Source organism: Chenopodium album, chromosome 5 (genome assembly GCF_948465745.1).
Source record: "Chenopodium album chromosome 5, dcCheAlbu1.1, whole genome shotgun sequence".
Lineage (NCBI taxonomy): Eukaryota > Viridiplantae > Streptophyta > Magnoliopsida > Caryophyllales > Amaranthaceae > Chenopodium > Chenopodium album.
This window is the reverse complement of record NC_137838.1, coordinates 3,444,972-3,465,068: the sequence shown is the minus strand read 5'-3', so window position 1 is coordinate 3,465,068 and position 20,097 is coordinate 3,444,972. Positions and strand designations below refer to the sequence as shown.

The 20,097-nt window shown below is 34.5% G+C and overlaps 1 protein-coding gene across 1 annotated transcript; it reads left to right on the top strand.

The window, feature by feature from the left end:
* Positions 1–14,636: 14,636 nt before the first annotated feature.
* On the top strand, positions 14,637–18,992 carry LOC145631544 (beta-carotene hydroxylase 2, chloroplastic-like). Its single transcript, XM_081683647.1, has 7 exons — positions 14,637–15,244; positions 15,387–15,446; positions 16,010–16,081; positions 16,919–17,053; positions 17,391–17,516; positions 18,298–18,354; positions 18,563–18,992. Exons 1-7 carry the CDS (start codon positions 14,666–14,668, stop codon positions 18,638–18,640), a joined length of 1,107 nt encoding a protein of 368 aa, XP_081539773.1. The 5' UTR covers positions 14,637–14,665; the 3' UTR covers positions 18,641–18,992.
* Positions 18,993–20,097: the final 1,105 nt, after the last annotated feature.

The window sequence follows — 20,097 nt, the reverse complement described above, 5'->3', positions numbered from 1 at the left end:
TAATTGTTGAGTTTGAGGTGATAATTTGGTGGTTGATAATCTGAATTTTTTGATTGAGAAATTGTGTTTTTTCTGAATTTGGAAAAATGGCTGCAAATTCGACTACTGATTCTACAATTGTTCCTGGTAGTGTATACTATATTCATCCTTCTGATAATGCTAACACTAAGCTTGTGAATGAGCTGTTTGATGGGACTGGTTATAATAGTTGGAAAAGAACTATGATGTTAGGATTGTCTTCAAGATTTAAATTAGGTTTCATTAATGGAAATCTAGTTCAACCAGTTGAAACTGATCTAAACTTTGGAGCATGGCAGAGGTGTAATGATTTGGTCATAGGCTGGCTATTGTTTTCTTTGGAAAGTAAGATTGCAAAGAGTGTCTGGTTTTATAAAACTGCAAGAGAAATTTGGAAAGATTTGGAAGAACGATTTGGTCAAACTTCAGCAGCACATTTGTATTCTCTTCATCAGCAGTTGACAGACATTAAGCAAGGGAAAGATGAGTCAGTTACTGATTTCTTTACAAGAATCAAAGGAATTTGGGATGCTATTGACAGTGAGAGTCCCTTGCCTATGTGTAGCTGTAGTAATTGTGTGTGTATGGTTACTCAAAAGTTCTTGAAAGCACAGCAAGATCAAAGACTAATGATGTTTCTTGTGAAACTAAATGATAATCTGGGAATGGTAAGAACAAATATTTTGATGATGCAGCCATTACCTACTATTGGTGTTGCTCGTAGGCTTTGTATGCAAGAAGAGAGACATAAAGAAGTTAGTCAAGTTGCTAGTAATTCTGTGGGTATAGAGTCTATGGCATTTGCTGTAGATAGAAGAAGGTACAATGAAAGGCAGGCTGATAAAGGGTACAGACAGTTCAGTGGTCAGAACAATAATCAATATATCAGGAATCTTGGAACAACAAGGGGTTCTACAAGTAATCAATCATCACAAGGAAGGGGGTTCTCAGGAAATAGAAAAGGTTCTAACTGGTTTTGTGATCATTGTAAAGTACCTGGACATGGAATTGATAGGTGTTACAAGGTTCATGGTTATCCACCTGGTTGGAACAACAACAGGTCAGCTAATATGGTCATTGGAGAGCAATCTGAGTACTCTGAAGAAGGAAATTATGATAATCCAAATGCTGAAAATCAGAATACTCAAGGAGTACAATTGACAGTGGAGCAGTATCAACAATTCATATCTCTGCTGGAAAAACAGAAAGCTAGTGCAGTAGATAAGGTGCCAGACAACAATTCTTATGCTGGAAATGCTTTGCTGGCAGGTAAATTCTGCCTTATGACTGTTTTTGGTAATAATTGGGTAATTGATAGTGGTGCAACAGATCATATTTGCCATGATTTGCAATTATTTGAGTCATATAGAAAACTAGAAGATGCAGATAACACTATCACTATACCTAATGGAAAGAGAATTAATATTGAAAACATAGGAACTATTAAACTTAGTAATGGCCTGAAATTGAAAAATGTCTTGCATGTTCCTGATTTTCATTTTAATCTCATTTCAGTACATAAATTGTGTAAGGATTTAAATTGTGTAGTAAACTTTTCTGCTAATGAATGCTATGTTCAGGGCACTCACTTGACCCAGAATCTAGTTCTTGGTAAACTAAGGGAGAATTTGTACTGCACTCAGTCAAACCAGAACAGGGATTTTCTAGGAAACCTTGAGGAAGTTCTTGATAGTCATGCTGCAAATATTGCTAATGTAGCTGCTCCTAGAACACATTTGAAGACAGGAAATAAGGAAGAAGCCAAGCTATGGCATTTGAGATTTGGGTATGTACCATTTTCTAGATTACACCTAATAAAACCATGTCTTGGAGAAAGACATTTAGATGATTGTATATGTCAAGTATGTCCTATTTCTAGGCAGTCTAGATTGTCTTTTCCTACTAGCATTATTAAGACTACTAGGCCTTTCCAATTATTACATGTAGATGTGTGGGGGCCATATCAGGTTGCTACACATAATGGTTGTAAGATGTTCTTTACTATAGTAGATGATTTCACAAGACATACTTGGGTTAGTCTGATTAAATGTAAATCTGATGTTGTTCAAGTAATGAAAAATTTTGTTGCTTATACTGAAACTCAGTTTGATTCTACAGTTTCTTGTGTAAGGTCTGATAATGCAAAAGAACTGACTGAAGGAGAGATGTTAAGTTTTTATAATTCCAAAGGAATTGTAGTTCAAAAGAGTTGCACAGATACTCCCCAACAGAATGGGGTTGTAGAAAGAAAACACAGACATTTAATAGAAACTGCTAGATCTCTATATTTTCAATCTAAAGTTCCTGTTATATATTGGGGTGAATGTCTTTTATGTGCAGCTCATTTAATAAATAGAATGCCTCTTCAAGTCTTAAATGATGTTTCTCCTTATGAAAAATTATTTGGTTATTCTCCTAACATTGATCATCTTAAAGTTTTTGGTTGCTTGTGTTATGTTTCTACTATAAAACAACATAGAACAAAATTTGATCCAAAAGCACAAGTTTGTGTTTTCCTTGGCTATCCCCCAAACCAAAAAGCCTATAAAGTTTTAAACCTTGACACCAAGAAAATTCAAATTTCAAGAGATGTTGTGTTTCATGAAAAACACTTCCCATATCATTTTTCTGAATCTCCTACTACCCCATCCAGTTCAACCTTCAAAATATATCTTCCTGCAGCCACAGAACAAACACCAGTTTATGATTTTCCAGATGTTTTTTCCCTTCCTAACACAGATATTCCCTTTAATCCTCCTTGTACTCAAAATATCCAACCCAATGAGCTCACTAACAACTCAAATGTTTTAGATCTAACAAGTCTTGATTGCAGACAACAAGAGGTCAGGAAAACTACAAGAATTTTTAAGACTCCTGCTCATCTAAGTATTTATGATTTGAGTACTAAGAGAAGAGCAGCAACTGCACACTGGTGCAATTTGGTTCATTTTGAGTCCCTTCCAAAACACCATAAGGCTTTGGTTTCTACAGTCAGTGGTCTGAAAGAGCCTGAAACCTACAAGGAGGCATCTTTGGACAGCAAATGGCAAGAAGCAATGCAGAAAGATATTAAAGCTTTGGAAGCTAACAACACTTGGGACATAGTTTTTTTACCAAAAGGAAAGAAACCAATTGGTTGTAAGTGGGTGTATAAAATAAAGTTGAAGGCTGATGGTTCTGTAGAAAGATACAAAGCAAGGTTAGTGGCTAAAGGGTACACACAAAAAGCAGGAATTGATTATCAAGAGACTTTTTCACCAGTTGTGAAGATGGCTACTGTCAGGACTGTTCTAGCTCTGGCAGCATCTAAAGGGTGGAGATTATGTCAACTCGACATAAACAATGCATTTTTACATGGAGATCTTTATGAAGAAGTTTATATGAAGCTTCCAGAGGGGTTTCCTAATCCTGGTAACAAGGTCTGCAGACTAAAGAAGTCACTTTATGGTCTAAAACAAGCTTCTAGACAGTGGTTTGCTAAGTTGACAAGTGAACTTGTACATCAGGGTTTCATTCAGTCTAAGTATGATCATTCTCTATTCATCAAAAAGCATAATGGACATCTTACTCTAGCAGCTGTATATGTTGATGACATGATCATCACTGGAACCGATAATGACAGCATATCTAATCTGAAGCAACACTTAGACAAAGTATTCAGCATAAAAGATCTTGGTGATCTCAGTTTTTTCTTGGGGATTGAGATAGGGTACACTGCAGAAGGAATTTCTATGTCTCAGCATAAGTTTACAAGAGAACTACTGGAATTTGCTAATATACATCCTACAAGACATGTTCCAACTCCGTTACCTATGCATCTCAAGTTAACTAAAGATGATGGGGAGCTGTTTCAGGATCCTGCTCTATATAGATGTTTGGTAGGGAAACTAAATTTTCTGACAAACACAAGACCAGACTTGTCTTATACAGTTCAAGTCTTAAGTCAGTACATGCAGACACCAAGAATATCACATTTTCAAGCTTTGCAACATACTCTGAACTATGTTGCTTCAACTGCAGGACAAGGAATTCTGCTGAAAGCTACTGACAAGTTATGCTTACAAGCTTTCTCTGACAGTGACTGGGGTGCCTGTCTAGATACAAGGAAGTCTGTCTCTGGTTACATTATTCTACTAGGACAATCGCCAATCAGCTGGAAGAGCAAGAAGCAGAGTACCACTTCAAAGTCTTCTTCAGAGGCTGAATATCGAGCAATGGCATCTGCAGCATCAGAAACTACTTGGTTGGTCAGGTTTCTGGAAGAAATTGGCTTGACAGACCTCAGGCCTGTGACTCTGCACTGTGACAACCAAAGTGCACTACATATAGCAAGAAATCCTGTTTTTCATGAACGAACAAAGCATATAGAAATCGATTGCCATTTCACCAGAGATAAAGTGCTTGAAGGTCTTATTCAACTCACTTATCTGCCTACTTCCAGTCAGCTAGCAGATGTTTTTACTAAAATACTACCTTCTGCACAGTTTAATCAATTGTTGTCCAAGCTAGGCATGGTTTCACCAGTACCTAGCTTGAGGGGGGGTATTGAGCAGGAGCTTCCAGAAACGTCCAAGACATATACAGTCAGCACGAGTGACACCTCATCAGAAGTTTGATATAACTAATTCTTGATTTGTTAGGATATTTTCTGATTCAGCATTCTTTTATTATTTTGTATTAATTGTGGGTTCAACCACATTAGGACAGAGATATAAATAGCCTTAGACTAGTTAGTTAGATTGATTCATTTTTTGGTATTCAACTCTTCCGCTGTATATTTTCTCTCTCTAATACAGAAAACTCCATTAATGAAAGTTCTTCTTTACTTGCTTCTTCTCCTTTTATCACTAGGGAAATATATTATTACAAGTAATATATAAGGGATTAAGAAAGACCAACTAATCGTTTTTGGGAGGTTATGCGACCAATCTTTCAGCAGTTATAATTTCGAAACTGTCTTGAGAGTTAGATGACTTAGGCAAGAGGGTATGAAAGTTGAACCCCTCACCGCAAGATCAAGCTATAATCACTGTTCTACCATTGCATCTTTCAAGTATTATCTACCATCATGAATTTCGATTGAAAACACAAACAATTGTAATTTCATTTGACTTCAAATTTTGGCAGAGTTGGTCTATTGTTCAAGACTTCAAACCAAGCTCCACAAAATAAAAAGACCACGTAGTTTGTTAAGTACTGTGTGTGAGAAATGAAAAGTATATTTAGCCCAAATAAAATTTATAATAATATGGGCCGCATATTTATAGTTCGGATCGCAGTCCAAAATCAGAGTATAGGCCCACTTTAGCTTCCCGTTTTCAAATTGTATGGTCCATCTCCAGCATTCTTCAACATGTGACTTAAGACATGAAGTGAATCCATCACTCTATTCACTCATAAATCATGATAGTCATAACTGCATAATTTTGTACTCCGTAAATTTGAATTATATATACTTCCGTTGTTTCTTTGTAATTGCAACACTTCTTTTCACGCTTGTCGATGTATGATTTCAATCGTTAGTATCTTTAATTACCAATGTGTAAAAATTTATTAACATTTGATATTAAAATAATGTAAATCGAGACGAATCTAATAAAATACTACACAATTATATTTTTGCATAGTTATAGATCATCAAATCTACTTAAAATGGAACACATACATAGCGTAAAAGTCAACTATTAAAAAAAAACGGAAGAAGTATTAAGATATCATCTCAAACCACGTTTTTATATATATAATGAGTTTGTAGAAAATTTTGTATCGTGAAATCAATGTTAATGGTCTACTAGTAATGTTTGTCCACCCCTTAAGACCTATTCTCTTTAGCTTAATTTCAGTTCAGCTCAGTTCAATTCAATTCAGTTTCTAAATTCTTTCTCTCATAAATAATTCAGTTTAGTTCTAATCAATTCAGCTCAGTTTAGTAAATCAAAACATGCTCTTATTTTATTTATGTTACAAACAAGAAAAAAAAATCAAAGAAATGCACATTTTGTGATTAAATCACAAATCCCCATGTAAAAGCACTCCGGAGTACCATATAAATTCTTATTATGACGAAAAAATATTAATTTCATAAGATGACCTAATACTAACATACCTTTGTAGTATGAGATTTGGATGCAAGTCATGCAACCAATACTCACTCATCATGAATGCAATCATAATATGTCACTTGTAAATGATGAACAAATTAAATACTCGAATGTATGAAATTTAGACCTATAGTTATGAATTTGGATTGCTTTGTACTTTGTATTATATTGACGTCCAAGATCTAGGAAAGCATTAAGAAAACTAAAAATATAAATTATCCCACATCATTGGATATTTAAAGAGCTAGGGTTATAAAGAATTAAAGATATCCTACACCAGAAATAAATTAGGGTGTCGGATCTAAGCACGAAAGGGTAAGATATCCCGAAAAATGATGAAAATGGATTTGTATGAAACTATTTCAGCTGTCAATCTGTGATCTATGATATACAGAGTAAATTGATACTTCGTATATAGTATTATAGTGTCAATTGTTGTGAAAATTTTGCTTGCGTAGGACTGTTGACAAAATGCATAGAGCCACAATTCTTCACATGCAAACCTTAGACATGCACATTTAGGCACAATCCTACACAAAATTTGAGGGTAAGTGATGTCTATTTCCACAATTGAACCATTATTCATATGAAGACATGAAGTTAAAGGTGGGCACGGGCCGTGCCGGCACGCGGGCGGCACGGGCCCGGCACGACGCCAGCACGGCCCGGCCCTGTGGGCCGTGGGCCATGCCGTGAACAAAAAAAATAGTTTTGGCACGGGCACGGCACGCGGCACGATGGGCGGCACGTGGGCCGGCACGCCGGCACGTCACGAGCCCGCCATATAATAAAATAATTTAATTATTTTGTATTATTAAATTATCGTACCGGCTACCGTCATATAATAAAATAAGTTATTCTTCAATTTTTTGTGTTTTCGGATTATCGCACTCGTATTTTTTTTTATTATATGCATTATTGTTTTTTGCTAAATTAATAAAATTGTTTTTATTTGTTTATATAAACTTAAACATAATTATTAATTAGATAAATAATTTATATAACCTAAATTAAAATAAAGTTGTTCAAAAAATGTAAACAAATTATATTAACATTAACATAAACATAAATTAATCACATATATTAAGTTGTACTAAAAAATATATATATATCGTTTAATTATTTTTTTTCATTTATTAAAAAAAATAAAAATAAATAAAAAATAAAAAAAAAATTAAAAAGGGTGGCACGATTTGGCCCGCGGCCCGGCACGGCACGGCCCGCAAGGCACGTGGGCCGTGCCGTGTCGTGGGCTGGGGTGTGCCAATTTCAGGCACGGCCCGCCGCGGAGCCGGCACGGCACGGCCCCCACCACGGCACGGCCCGCGGCGGCACGGCACGGCCCGTTGCCCATGTTTACATGAAGTCCATGCTATACTTTGCTCATTATATGGATTGGTCCACACCAAGGCAATCTAAATGAATTTTTTCTATGGAGGCGGATGCACGATGCTCCGTGCATCCATTTTCTCTTTAAAAACGCGGAATGAACATTTCGTTGTTCAGTAAAGAACATACATTTGTTTTATAAAGAACATATAGCTATTTCATAAAGAACATTACATATAGCTGTATTGTAATAAACATATAGTTGTTTTATAAAGAACATATACCTATTTTGTAAAAAAAAAATCCAACTTCATATTCTTTGTATGTATATCTAAAGAACATCCGTAATATTAATTAAAAACATAATTAGAGGTGATCAACTTTGGTCCGACCCGGCCCGATCCAGCCCGAAAATAGGGTGGGTTTAGACAAAGCCTAAATGTGCATTTTTAGTTAAAAAAAATCCAAACTCGTCCCGAAAAGCCCACTACATTTTCCCGGTTTGACACGAGATATTATGTTAAGGCCCAGCCCGACCCGAATTTTTTATCATCTCTAATGATAATATATTGTAATAAACATTATTTTTATTCATAATCTAAAGACAATTTCAAAGAATATTTCAAAATAAACAATTAACATATGTCACAAATAAAAGTACATTATTCTACAATCAAAGAACATGAAGATAATAAAGAACATTATTTAACTGCACATTATGTTCATTACAATTTTATAACATGTTCTTTGCACTTTAACTGAATGTTCTTTACATTTCTATACAATGTTCTTTACAATTCTATAATATGTTCTTTTCACTTAAACTAAATGTTCTTTATATTTCTATGCAATGTTCTTTCCGCTTTTTCTTTTGGAAAAGATGCACCATGTGGATCGTGCATCCGCGTGCACGGACCATGCATGCCAATCTAAAAGGATACTATGGTACTATGGTAGGGGTACAAAGGAGCATTATTAAATTTTACCAATTCGAATGTAAGCTAAGAGTATATCTTATACGTAACTATGTACGTAAAATGAATCGTACAACCAATTGACTATTAGTGCAGTGGTGAGTGGGACTGCACTTGGTAGAAAAGATTATGCGTTCGATCCCTCAGAACAATAATTGAGAAGAGCAGTGAAACTTAAGTATTCAGAACTGATTCTTGAATCCGGATTAGCCCAAAGGGTGAACCGGGTGGAACCAAAAAAAAAAAAAAAACGTACATACACTTGAGGTGGCTACTCTTATTTTATTAGACTACTTGTACTTGTATGTATTTTTACGGTAGGACTTAGGAGAGAAAAGTACTTCGTATTATTTTTATTTTTTGGTGAAAGTATTATTTTTATTAAGGTAATATTCCATATTATATGCCATATGTATGTTGATTTAATTATGTAAAAAAATTATTGATAATATTAATTATTTTTAAATAATTAAAATAATTTTTTGCTTGCTAGTTCTAGGTACCATCTAATAATTATTCAGAAAACTAATTTATGCTCCGGTATTCATTGTTTCCTTACTAATTTGCACCAATTTGTTTGATATGTTTTGTAGATGACCAACACAATCAAAGTGTATGAGAATAGGGTTAAAGATGACCAATACTACAGTACGTATTTGGTATATCAAATTGGAAATTCCTAATTATTTAAATCTTTGGAAATCTAAAATGAAATACACAAGATCAGGTATGACATTTGAAGATATAGCATCGTTATCAAGGACATTGACACAAGCCTTTATTAATGGAACTACATACAAATTTGTTATCGTTACCCCAAATTTTTTTCACCAACAAAATATACACTTAAATTCTCATTTAAAGTTAAAAAGTAGTGTTGACATTTGACAATTTTGACATAATTATAGTAGGTCGAAATTCCGAGAGAATTAGGTAATGTTTATTGCAAAATCAATTCATCCCTTTGTCACCCCAAATCTTAATTTTAATCCAATTTCTAGTAGCCAATAGCTATCTGTAACCTTATTATATATATTAAAATAAAACCTTTGCCATCGAAACTTACACATCAAACTCCTGTGCGCGACTTTGGGGAACATCCAATTAGGTTTAAAAAAACTATTAATTAATTAAAATGATTATTATTATGTTGATCCTTAATTCCTTATAGGTGGTTCAATGTATTGGCCTCTTATTTGCCCATTAATCACCATCATACCCAATATTTTATTAACCTTTGCTTATTATCTCATATCAAATACTTAAAACTTAACGATACATTATACATCAAAATAAGAATATTTGGGCCAAGTTCATTGTCCTAAGCCCATTGACCTGAAATTACGAAAATACCCCTCCATGATCCAACTCATCATTAATCAGAGTAAAGTACGGATTTACCCCTAATCTATCCAAACAAGTACAACTTCTGCCACCTGAAAGTACATCTATAAATAGCTCTTCAATCATCAATGATGGTAACTTTTTCCTAATTCTCTAACCTTCTCTCTCTACTTTCTATCTCTAGAAAGTGTATTCGTTGACTTAAGCATCGGAGGGGCTTTTCCGGGTCACACCCCCGGGGCAGTTAACCTTCTTTCTCTTTTGCAGGCCTAGCTCTCGGACAGCAAGGCATAGCGGAGGGAAATTCGGACATACTTTGGACATACTTCTAGGACATCTTGATTACCTTAGCCCCGAGGAGTATTCTGTTTCCAGAAACAAAGATAATTCGACAAAATTTTATTAAGTTCAGTTTTTACTTTCCTTCTCTCATAAATAATTTATTTCAGATCGGTTCAATTCAATAAATTAGTACAAATCCTTAATAATAATTTTTCTTACTACTTGTCACAAAATACAACGTACTCGTAAAATATAAATATGGTCAAAAGTTTAATCAAATCAAGGGTATTGATTAGAATTTCATGTGAGCAAATAAAATGGTGGGGGTGGCCGAGTGGGCCAATGGGTAGTGACAATGGGATAGGCATTACTTTAGTGTAGTGTAGAATGGACACGTGGAGGTGTAGGGGTCGTAGAAACCGTTTTATACAAACAACGCGTATAGGACTATAGAGAGTGGTGGAGGTGGAAAAGAAGTTGAAGGTGCATGTTATATTGTTATTATTGGTGGAGGTCCTAACATCGAATCCTTGTAACCAAAAAATGTGAACTGAATTTTCTGGTCTCACCTTCCACTCAAATTTGACTCATGTCGCAAACTCTCAACTATAATAACATCCCATAATTGCCCAACGTGGCAGTTTCATCTTCTCTTTCGTTTCCTTATACTCAGACCATTTTTTTTTTGGTTGGTGTATAGAGCGTCAAGAAGACAAATAATGTCGTAGACGATATTTGATTTCAGTCTTAGATATCATTCTATTTAACCTAACTAAAATAAACGATCATCAAGTGTTGCATTATATTCTACCAAATAACACAGGTAAGTGTTCCACATTGAGAATATAAGAAAAAGTTAAAACACTTTTAAGGCTACTCCTTCTATCGTCAAATGATTTTAGGATGGAGCATCCTTTAGATTTGTGAAATGAACTCTTTTTTAACTAAATATTTAACATTTTGCTAAATCATAATATAAGATATGGTGCACAATCACGCACCTACCTTTATGTACACAAAAATATAAATATATAAAGTTTTTGATAGAGAATATCCATAGAATATTCTCATCCTAGGTTTAGGATATATTTTGTATAAGATTATCTTTGATAGCTGTACATATCTTATAGTTACCTAATATGATTAGGTTTCTCATTGTAACCCTATAAATATTGATCAATGGAAATCACTCTAATCAAGGAATTTACAGTATCTCACATGGTATCAGAGCCAGCGTGACACGAAGGTCACGGGTTCGAATCTCATCCGCCCCTCCTCTGTGTTGCATCCACATTTCAAGCCCAAAGGGCCTTTCATGTGAGGGGGAGTGATAGAGTATAAAACATATTCCCGGGCCTCAACCATTAGCTTAAGATTTTGGTTGAGTTGGTCCACTAACATGGTATCGAAGCCAGCGTGACACAAAGGTCACGGGTTCGAATCTCATCCACCCCCCACTTTTCAAGTGGAATATTAAGCGCTGGGTATGAGGAGGGCCCATGCTGCATCCACACTTCTAGCCCAAACGGGCTCTCGTGTGAAGGGACGTGATAGAGTATAAAACATATTCCTGGGCCTCAACTATAAGTTTAAGCTTTTGGTTGAATTGGTCCTTTAACATGGTATATAAAGGAAAAATTGATTCTAATAATCCCACCTTTGACCTGTTCGCCATTAATAATCCCACCTTTTGATTATTATCTAATAATCCCACCTTTAGGGGGCATTCTCTTCCAATGGTCCCTTATGACCGGTAACCTGTTCTTTGGGTAATTTTTTGTTTTTTGTTTTTTTGTTTTTGTTTTATTTATTTATTAATATTTTGGCCATTCACCAAGCCTTCTTTCCCTAACCACCAGCCCCATTTCATTTCCAACCACCAGGCACCAACAACAACAATAACAACTACTATGCAACCCCTTTGCCCTCGATGTTCCCTGCTCACTACTAAGCAGTCACACCACCAGCACCTTTTCACTAGCGAGCTATCATCACCCAACAACGCAGCACCTGACACCTGTGTAAGAGAAATTTAGCCTTCTTGCAGTCCTTGCACTCTAATCGATCTGCCACCGATCGATAGCAAATCGACCTCCAAATTAAACCACCTGCAATTAGCAATTCGTCCACCTAAAAGCATAATTATGGCCTCCAATCCCACAATTTGACACCAACTACTTCAATTGATGCTCCAATTTGAAGATCCAAGATGCGCATTTATTGTGGTGGTCGGTGGGCGTTTCAAGGTGAGAAGGACTGGGCTGGCATTTTTCATGGATTAGGTAAGGTTTGGGTTGGGAGTTTTGGGAGTGTGGGATGGCTAAAATGAATCGTTTTGGGGTGGGGATATGTTGGGGTACGGTTTGGGGGTAGGGGTGGCTGGGGTAGGCTGTTTTAGGAATGGGTGTGGCTGGGTTAGTGTTTTGGGGGTGGGGGTGGGGGTGGTTGGTTGTAGTGGGAGTGGTGGGCTGCCTAGCCGGAAAATATGGAGGAAGGAGGGAAAAGGATAAGGAAGAAGAGAAGAGGAATATTTTAAGTTTTAATTTTTGTAAAAAAAATAAATGAAAAAAAATATATTTTGGCAAATCACAAATTGACATGTGGCATGTTAACCCATTATACCGGTTACTTACAGTTCAGGGACCAATGGAAGAGAATGCCCCCTAAAGGTGGGATTATTAGATAATAATCAAAAGGTGGGATTATTAACGGCGAACAGGTCAAAGGTGGGATTATTAGAATCAATTTTTCCTTATATAAATTGATCTATGAATTATTATTACCTTTTCTTTATTTCCTTGTAATGTCGACTTTTATAACTCTTTCATTTATCAATTCACGCAACTTATAAAATTGTTGATTTCTCAAATATATTGAAGTATATTTTGATTTGTTTATTTGATTTTTTTTTTTTTTAATAGAATAAAGCCTTTATAACTTAATACTTTGTAAATCATTTTCCTTATATTAATGCAGATGATGGCTTTAAAAGCTAAGCCACATTTTGATATTTGAGGGTGAAACAAAAGACGGGCCAAGAAATTGCCAACACCCACAAAAACACAACGTTTTTCCAGCAAAAAGTGTACCGTCTTTAAGTGTGTGATTCGTTTGTTGTCCATTTGTGTTACTACACAATGCTATAATGTGCCAACTTGTGGTCAGCCCTTTGTTTTCTCTCGCCCAACTCCTATTTTGCCATAAATTTTCCTTTCCTTACGTAAGGGGTTTGTAGTTTGTTTGTTGTTTCAAGAGTTTAAGTGTCAACTTGCATAAATAGAGCATCAACTAGTGTTGAGGTTTTGTTTAATTAGCTTGTGGCTTGTACACATTTGATCTACTACGTACATTTGATTTTGTTTCATTCTATTAATATTCCTTTAAGAGTTAGGGATAATCTAGTATGATGAAGGTAATTTCTGAAATTAGGTTTGCCTAGCACTAAAATTGAAGGAGTTTTAAGTTTTAAGAATGCATTCAAATATATGTTCATGCTAACATTCAGTTACGTTTATGCTATATTTCTTCGTTAATTTGAAATTTTCATATATTTTTGGTATTTGGTGTAATTTAGAATATTGTGCACTCAACTGCCTCAACCAAATACTTTGTCTGTGTTTTATTAGATGCATCGAAATTTTAATTTAGATGCATCACTTTCTCTTATATTAATAGATTTTCTCTATATATACAGTACAATATCATGAACCCTCTTTTTTTTTTTTTCCTCTCTTTTGCTCTCTACTTCAAAAATTGCCTAAAAGTCCACAATTATATAACTAATATGAGTGATGCACTAATGCATCTTAATTACAAACGGAGGATGTAGGTAAAGAAAATAATTGTGGTAGTATCACATTTCTCATATGATTATATTGGCATATGTCTTCATTGTACTAACTATGATTGTGATATCAATCATATATTTTGGTTAAATTGTGAACATTTATTTACTATCATTATAGTACTATATAAAATGGTCTTGTTGCCTTTTTTTTTTTTTTTTTTTTAAATATTTTTTTAGGGTGTTTCACCCCATTCACCCTTTAGACTAATTCGGATTTGAGATTTAGTTTTGGGTGGTTAGATTCCAATTTCCTCTCAATTATTATTGCGGGGATCTAACACACAATTCTCAACAACCAATTGGTTTTTATCGTGTAACCATTGGACCGAATCATTAAAGATATTGTTCATTTTAATTTTACCGATATTTTTCTTTATAAAATATATTATTCAAAAATTGGTTCATTGGGGAGAAGAAATGTGAATAGCATATCCTAAAGATTATACAAATGGCCAATACGAGCTAAATTCGAGTAAACTAAACTGAATCAATTGAAGCTAAACTGAACCGATTGAAAACTAATCTAAACTGAATAAATTTGACTCATACTAGCAGTAAAATTTCCACCGTTCCACTGAGTAACCAAAGTACAAAATAAAAAATTCAAAAAAAGTAATTGGATTGTAAACCGTTATGAAATGGAGGGTAGAAAAGGGCGGTGAAGATGACAAGTACGTGACTATAAAAAGACTGTATTCTACAAAACCCGAGTTTATAAATTTACACCAATTTGTAATTTCTAAAAACCAACCTTAAAACATGTGGTCTTCATGCACTTAACATTTTCTCACTTTCTCTCTCCTCTCCTCTCCTTTCTCCATTTAATTACACCATTCATTCTTCTCCCACTTCCTCTCTCTCACTTTCTCCAATTCTCTCGAACTATACCACTTTTCGGCCCACTTTCAATGGCCATTGGGCTCTCCACCGTCGGGAGTTCCCAGACCCTTCCTCCTCTTTACGGGCCTGGGCCTGGGCCTAAGCCCACTTCCTTCCTCGCCCCAATCTCCTTCTTCTACCGCCCGCCTTACCGGCGATTCCCGGTTTACCGGTCAAATAGGAGAGAGAAAAGCCTCACTATCTGCTTCGTTCTTGAGGAACAGCGTGGATTGAGGGGTTTCGAAACGGAGAGTACCAGTACAAGCGGTAATGATGATGAGATTGTTAATGTTACACGGGTGAGTATCGAGAATGATGACAGTCAAATCTTAGCCGCACGATTATCGGAGAAATTAGCTAGGAAGAAATCTGAGCGGTTCACTTATTTGATTGCTGCTGTTATGTCTAGCTTGGGTATTACTTCTATGGCTGTCATGGCTGTTTATTACCGCTTTTACTGGCAAATGGAGGTACAATTTTATACCCTCCTAGTTTTAATTTTAGGACTTTTAGCTTCTTATATGTAGCCCTTGACTCGGCTCGGTTTGGTTCGGGTCGATTTTTTTTAGCGAATAATGCTGGAATTTGTTTTAATTTATTTTTTTAAATTAGGGAGGAGAAGTGCCAGTTACAGAGATGCTGGGTACGTTTGCACTCTCGGTTGGCGCTGCTGTAAGTTTTTTCCATTACTATACTATAATTACGACACAATTACTCATATTTTAATCAATTATTAAAAAAATTAATTATTGTTAGATTATTGGTGGAAAATGTTTGTTTAATACGGACTAATCAACTTGTAGTATTATAACCCTTCATTTTCCACCGGCCTAGCATATGATAGTATGTTGTAAAAAGAATAATTGTTTATTTCTGATTAGGAAACGGAAATACACGACAAAATCACACTTCATTTTATGTTATCGGATTATTTCTAATGTACCTTAATGGTGTTTGTAAAGGTGATTACTGTACAACCTTATCCCAATTTCCCTGTAAATAAACAAGGGAAATGTTCTTTAGTCACCGTGCACTTGTGTCCATGTGTCCATGATCTAATTTACGCTCTTCATCCCTCTAAACAAATGTTCCGAGAGGATTTACGTCGAAAAACAGTTAAAGTGATAAATTGAATAATTGCTAATGTACTTAATGATGAGTGGTGTTATTTTAATTTTGCTAAATGCTGATTTCTGTGGAGTTGATTTTAATTTTTTTATTTACCCTTTTTTCAGGTGGGAATGGAGTTCTGGGCAAGATGGGCACATAGAGCTCTATGGCATGCTTCTTTGTGGCACATGCACGAGGTTGATCTCGTATTCTCATTCTATGTTTTAAAAATTATTGATTTTATTTTTGAAGTTCTAAATTATCTTTAGACTTTGTTTGTTGAAATGTGGAATTTTTTTGGGGTTAACTTTGATTAATTTTACTTTGTTGAAAACTTAGGGCGTGTTTCATTTACTTGATTTTCCCTGAAATTTTTCATCAGAACTTTTTTAACTCTATGAAAACTTATTTTAATTGTATTGAACTTTGTTAGCCCTTATTAACCATTATTAGAACTTAAACCTTTGTTTTTTTTAGAACTTAAGGGCCATAGCCAACGGAATCTTCTTGGATTTTCAAGCTTTGATTCTTAGATATGTTTTTGGTACTTTTGTAGGTGTTATAGCCATGAGTTGTATGATGCTATGGCTTCATTTGAGTCCTAAGCTCGTTTATTTATTTTCAAAAATTGGACTCTAATTCTGTATAAGAAGCATCTAGCAAAGTAGTAAGTTAGTTAAGTTATTTTGGGGCTGGATTAATTAACTTTTGTTTCATATTGTAATTTGTTTTCCTTCAAGAATTGGAATTGAGGTTGATATAGAAATATATTATGAATTTTCAAACATATTTTGATTTTTAAGCCTCTTGTCCTATTTGTAGAAACGTGAAGTTTATGTTTTATAAGATGCTCAATTATTTCGCTGACTATGGGGCATACTCCATGTGTGCTATGTCTATCTTTCTTATTACGTGGTTGCAGTTTCATTTGCCATTCAAATGACCGTATGTGTTGTACTATATATTGTGTGATTTGGGTTGCAGTCACATCTGCCATACAAATTGACCGTATGTGCTGTGTTTTGTGGTTGCAGTCGCATCATAAGCCGAGAGAAGGACCTTTTGAGCTAAATGATGTGTTTGCCATTATTAATGCAGTCCCAGCTATTGGCCTTCTTTCTTATGGTTTCTTCCACAAAGGCCTTATACCTGGTCTCTGTTTTGGAGCGGTAAGTTTCCTTAATTGCCCTGCTAGATTGTAGTGCGTGATGAATTATATGTTGTTATGACTATCAGTAACCTAATTTGGAGATTACTGGCATAATATGATCCAATATATTTATGAGTAACTCTTAATGCATCGATATTTTATGTATCGAAAAAGAAGTGTTCCCAAATTGGATTTGTGACTGTTGTACATTGGTTATCTAGTGGACAACTTATCAAATGATTCATGAAGTAGATCATTTTAGTCAGTCGTGATGATTTATTAATTTGCATATTATTTGTTAGGGTATGATAATAATATCATATACAGAATGATAATAACCATATAATACTTTACAGGGACTTGGAATTACAGTTTTTGGGATAGCCTACATGTTTGTGCATGATGGCCTTGTTCACAAGCGATTCCCAGTTGGTCCTATTGCCGATGTTCCTTATTTCAGAAGGGTAGCCTCTGCCCATAAGGTTAGCTCAGCTTGGACTTCACCTTTTCTTTCAGATAAGGATAAAGGATTAAAGGATATAAAGGACCTTGTTATTTCAACTTTAGTAGACTTTAGTTTGACATGATTATTGGAACTCTGCTTTAAAACACACTTTTTGCTAACAACAAATTAAGGTTAAATTATATGCAGTACTACTAATACATTCATTTCAGTGTATGATTGTTTTAAATAGTCTCAATTTTGTTTCACTATACACATCTTTATATACTTTATCCAAAATATAGTTGTTTTAGTAATTTCAACACACTATACCAAGTCAGTTGATTTAGTTTGAACGCGTTATGTTGGATCTAATAAGTCCTTTACAATGAAAAAAAATTCTAGTTTTACTTTTATATATTACTTAACTAAAGAAACAATCAAGTATTCTCAATTTGAGTAGATAGTCATTAACTCATTGCGAGGAACGGATTTATAGTTGATTTCTTTATTTAAAAAGGAAAAGAAACCCACCTTCCTTATCATGAACGTATGGGGGACAAGATTAGTGGCTTGATCCTCATGTTATTTCATATTTATCTTTAAGGATTCAAACATTCAATGCATCTCAAAAAGTTCTTACTATGTTTATATAGCTTATGCCATTACTTGCTAATTATAGAAAGATTAACATGTGTAAGGTGTATTATGTAAGTTTTTTTTATAAGAAAAACTGTACTATAGCTACATTATTATGATTTTATTTTGTAACTGAATCTAACGGTCGGTATCTTCTTTGATTTTGATGTCTGGTATGTCAGCTACACCACTCAGATAAATTCAATGGAGTTCCATATGGGCTGTTCTTGGGACCTAAGGTAGGACCTATTGTTTCCAAACTTGTTTTGTTTTATGTTGAAAATTTTTTGTTAAAAAAATAAAATACTATGTCTGTACTCCCTCTGTTTAGGTGTAATCGACTAATGGCAAATTGAAAATATACTATCAAAGTGAACTGATTTATAACAATGGAGAGTTTTATGGTTATATGGTGCAATTTCTTACCTTTCGTGTTATGTGGTGTAGGAGCTTGAGGAGGTGGGAGGCCTCGAGGAGTTGGAGAAAGAAATAAATCGTAGGATCAAGTCATCCAAGGGATTGTGATTGATCAATATGATACTAGATCGAGCCTGTTTTGTTATCATTAGAAATTTAGATGGAATCAAAAAAAAAAAAAAAAAAAAAAAGAAAAAAAAAAAAAGAAAGAGATTTCCTTGTGAGCGAGGAAGTAAATGTTAATCTAGGATGGCTGCATTCTGTGTATAGATGTAGATTTTTTCGCTGTGTATCATGCTGTGTCCTGCCAAATGGGAGACGAAATTTGGACATGAAACAGTGCTGATTGAATGTAAAATTAATCCTGTAATGGGGGAAAAAATGTCGATTCTAGTGATAGTAAATATTTGTTCATTATATTTTGAATAAACAAGGTGCTTAAGAAGCTTTTTTTTGTGAAGTTGTGATCAACTTTCATTGTGAACATACGCCATGCTCAACGACTTAATACATGATCGGGGACGCAAGGTATGCACCTGAGTCTATAATTGTATGGGCAAGACGCAAGACATAGCATGCATATAAGGCGATTTGAGACATGGTTATGAGGGATGCAAATCATAGGCCAATGAATGAATTAGATGGTTCGGACACTAAATAGGCCCTTGGGAAAGCATGAGAAGTATGACCTAACCATATTAGGTTCACAAATCACCATGGGCTAGCCCATAGACCGACTACACGAATGGTGTTCAGTTGAAGGGTATAATACACAAAGTTAAACCAATTTCGTGAAGTTCCGTCTTCACCAATAATAGTACTAAATCCTTTATTGTGTAAAGTGACTTGAAAAGTTTGTTATTTGAAAAAGGGATCTTATGAAAACCTATAATTGATAAGAATAATCATTATTTGGTGACGGAACATTACTCCACTAGTCCACTATCTTCTCCATTTCTCAATTTTCTTCAAATTTTTATTTTTATTTTCCATTCCCTCTACTACTAGATGATTTGTTAAATTAGGTAATTTATTAATAAAAACAAGATTAGGTAAAACATTTAATTAAGGAGTTACACAAAAAAAAAAAAAAAATAATAATAATAAAATACCTTATTGGTCACTAATGTGATTGTCTTGTCTTCTTTACATGTTTTAATTAAATGCGTTCGGGTATTGTTTAAAAAAAAAGTTTTGAAGGCGAATATTTATCAAATGAAATAAACTTAAATTATTATTAAATGTGTAGGTTTTTATTTTTATTTTCTTTTATTTTTGTAAGAGGTCTATGAATATATTTTTTTTTCTTATCTTGAAAAAAATATAGAATGCACATGTGTCTAAGACTCTAAGATTATACGAAGTATATGTTATGAGATTAGAGTAACATTGGTTGCAATAATTTTATACTCGTACTAAAATACACCATTAGGATCCATGCATCATACATCATTATACATTATGTAAATCATAGAGGAGAACATTGATGTAGATTAGTAAATAATAAGCTCTGATTAAACACTAATGATACAAACACAAAATATATAGTGGGGACTAGTTTAAGT

Excerpts from the sequence above, each read along its gene's own strand:
- LOC145631544 (XM_081683647.1), top strand. The coding sequence starts at position 14,666 with ATGCACTTAACATTTTCTCACTTTCTCTCTCCTCTCCTCTCCTTTCTC. Across the intron at positions 15,447-16,009 it reads CACTCTCGGTTGGCGCTGCT|GTGGGAATGGAGTTCTGGGC; the intron begins GTAAGTTTTTTC and ends CCCTTTTTTCAG. Across the intron at positions 16,082-16,918 it reads CTTTGTGGCACATGCACGAG|TCGCATCATAAGCCGAGAGA; the intron begins GTTGATCTCGTA and ends TTGTGGTTGCAG.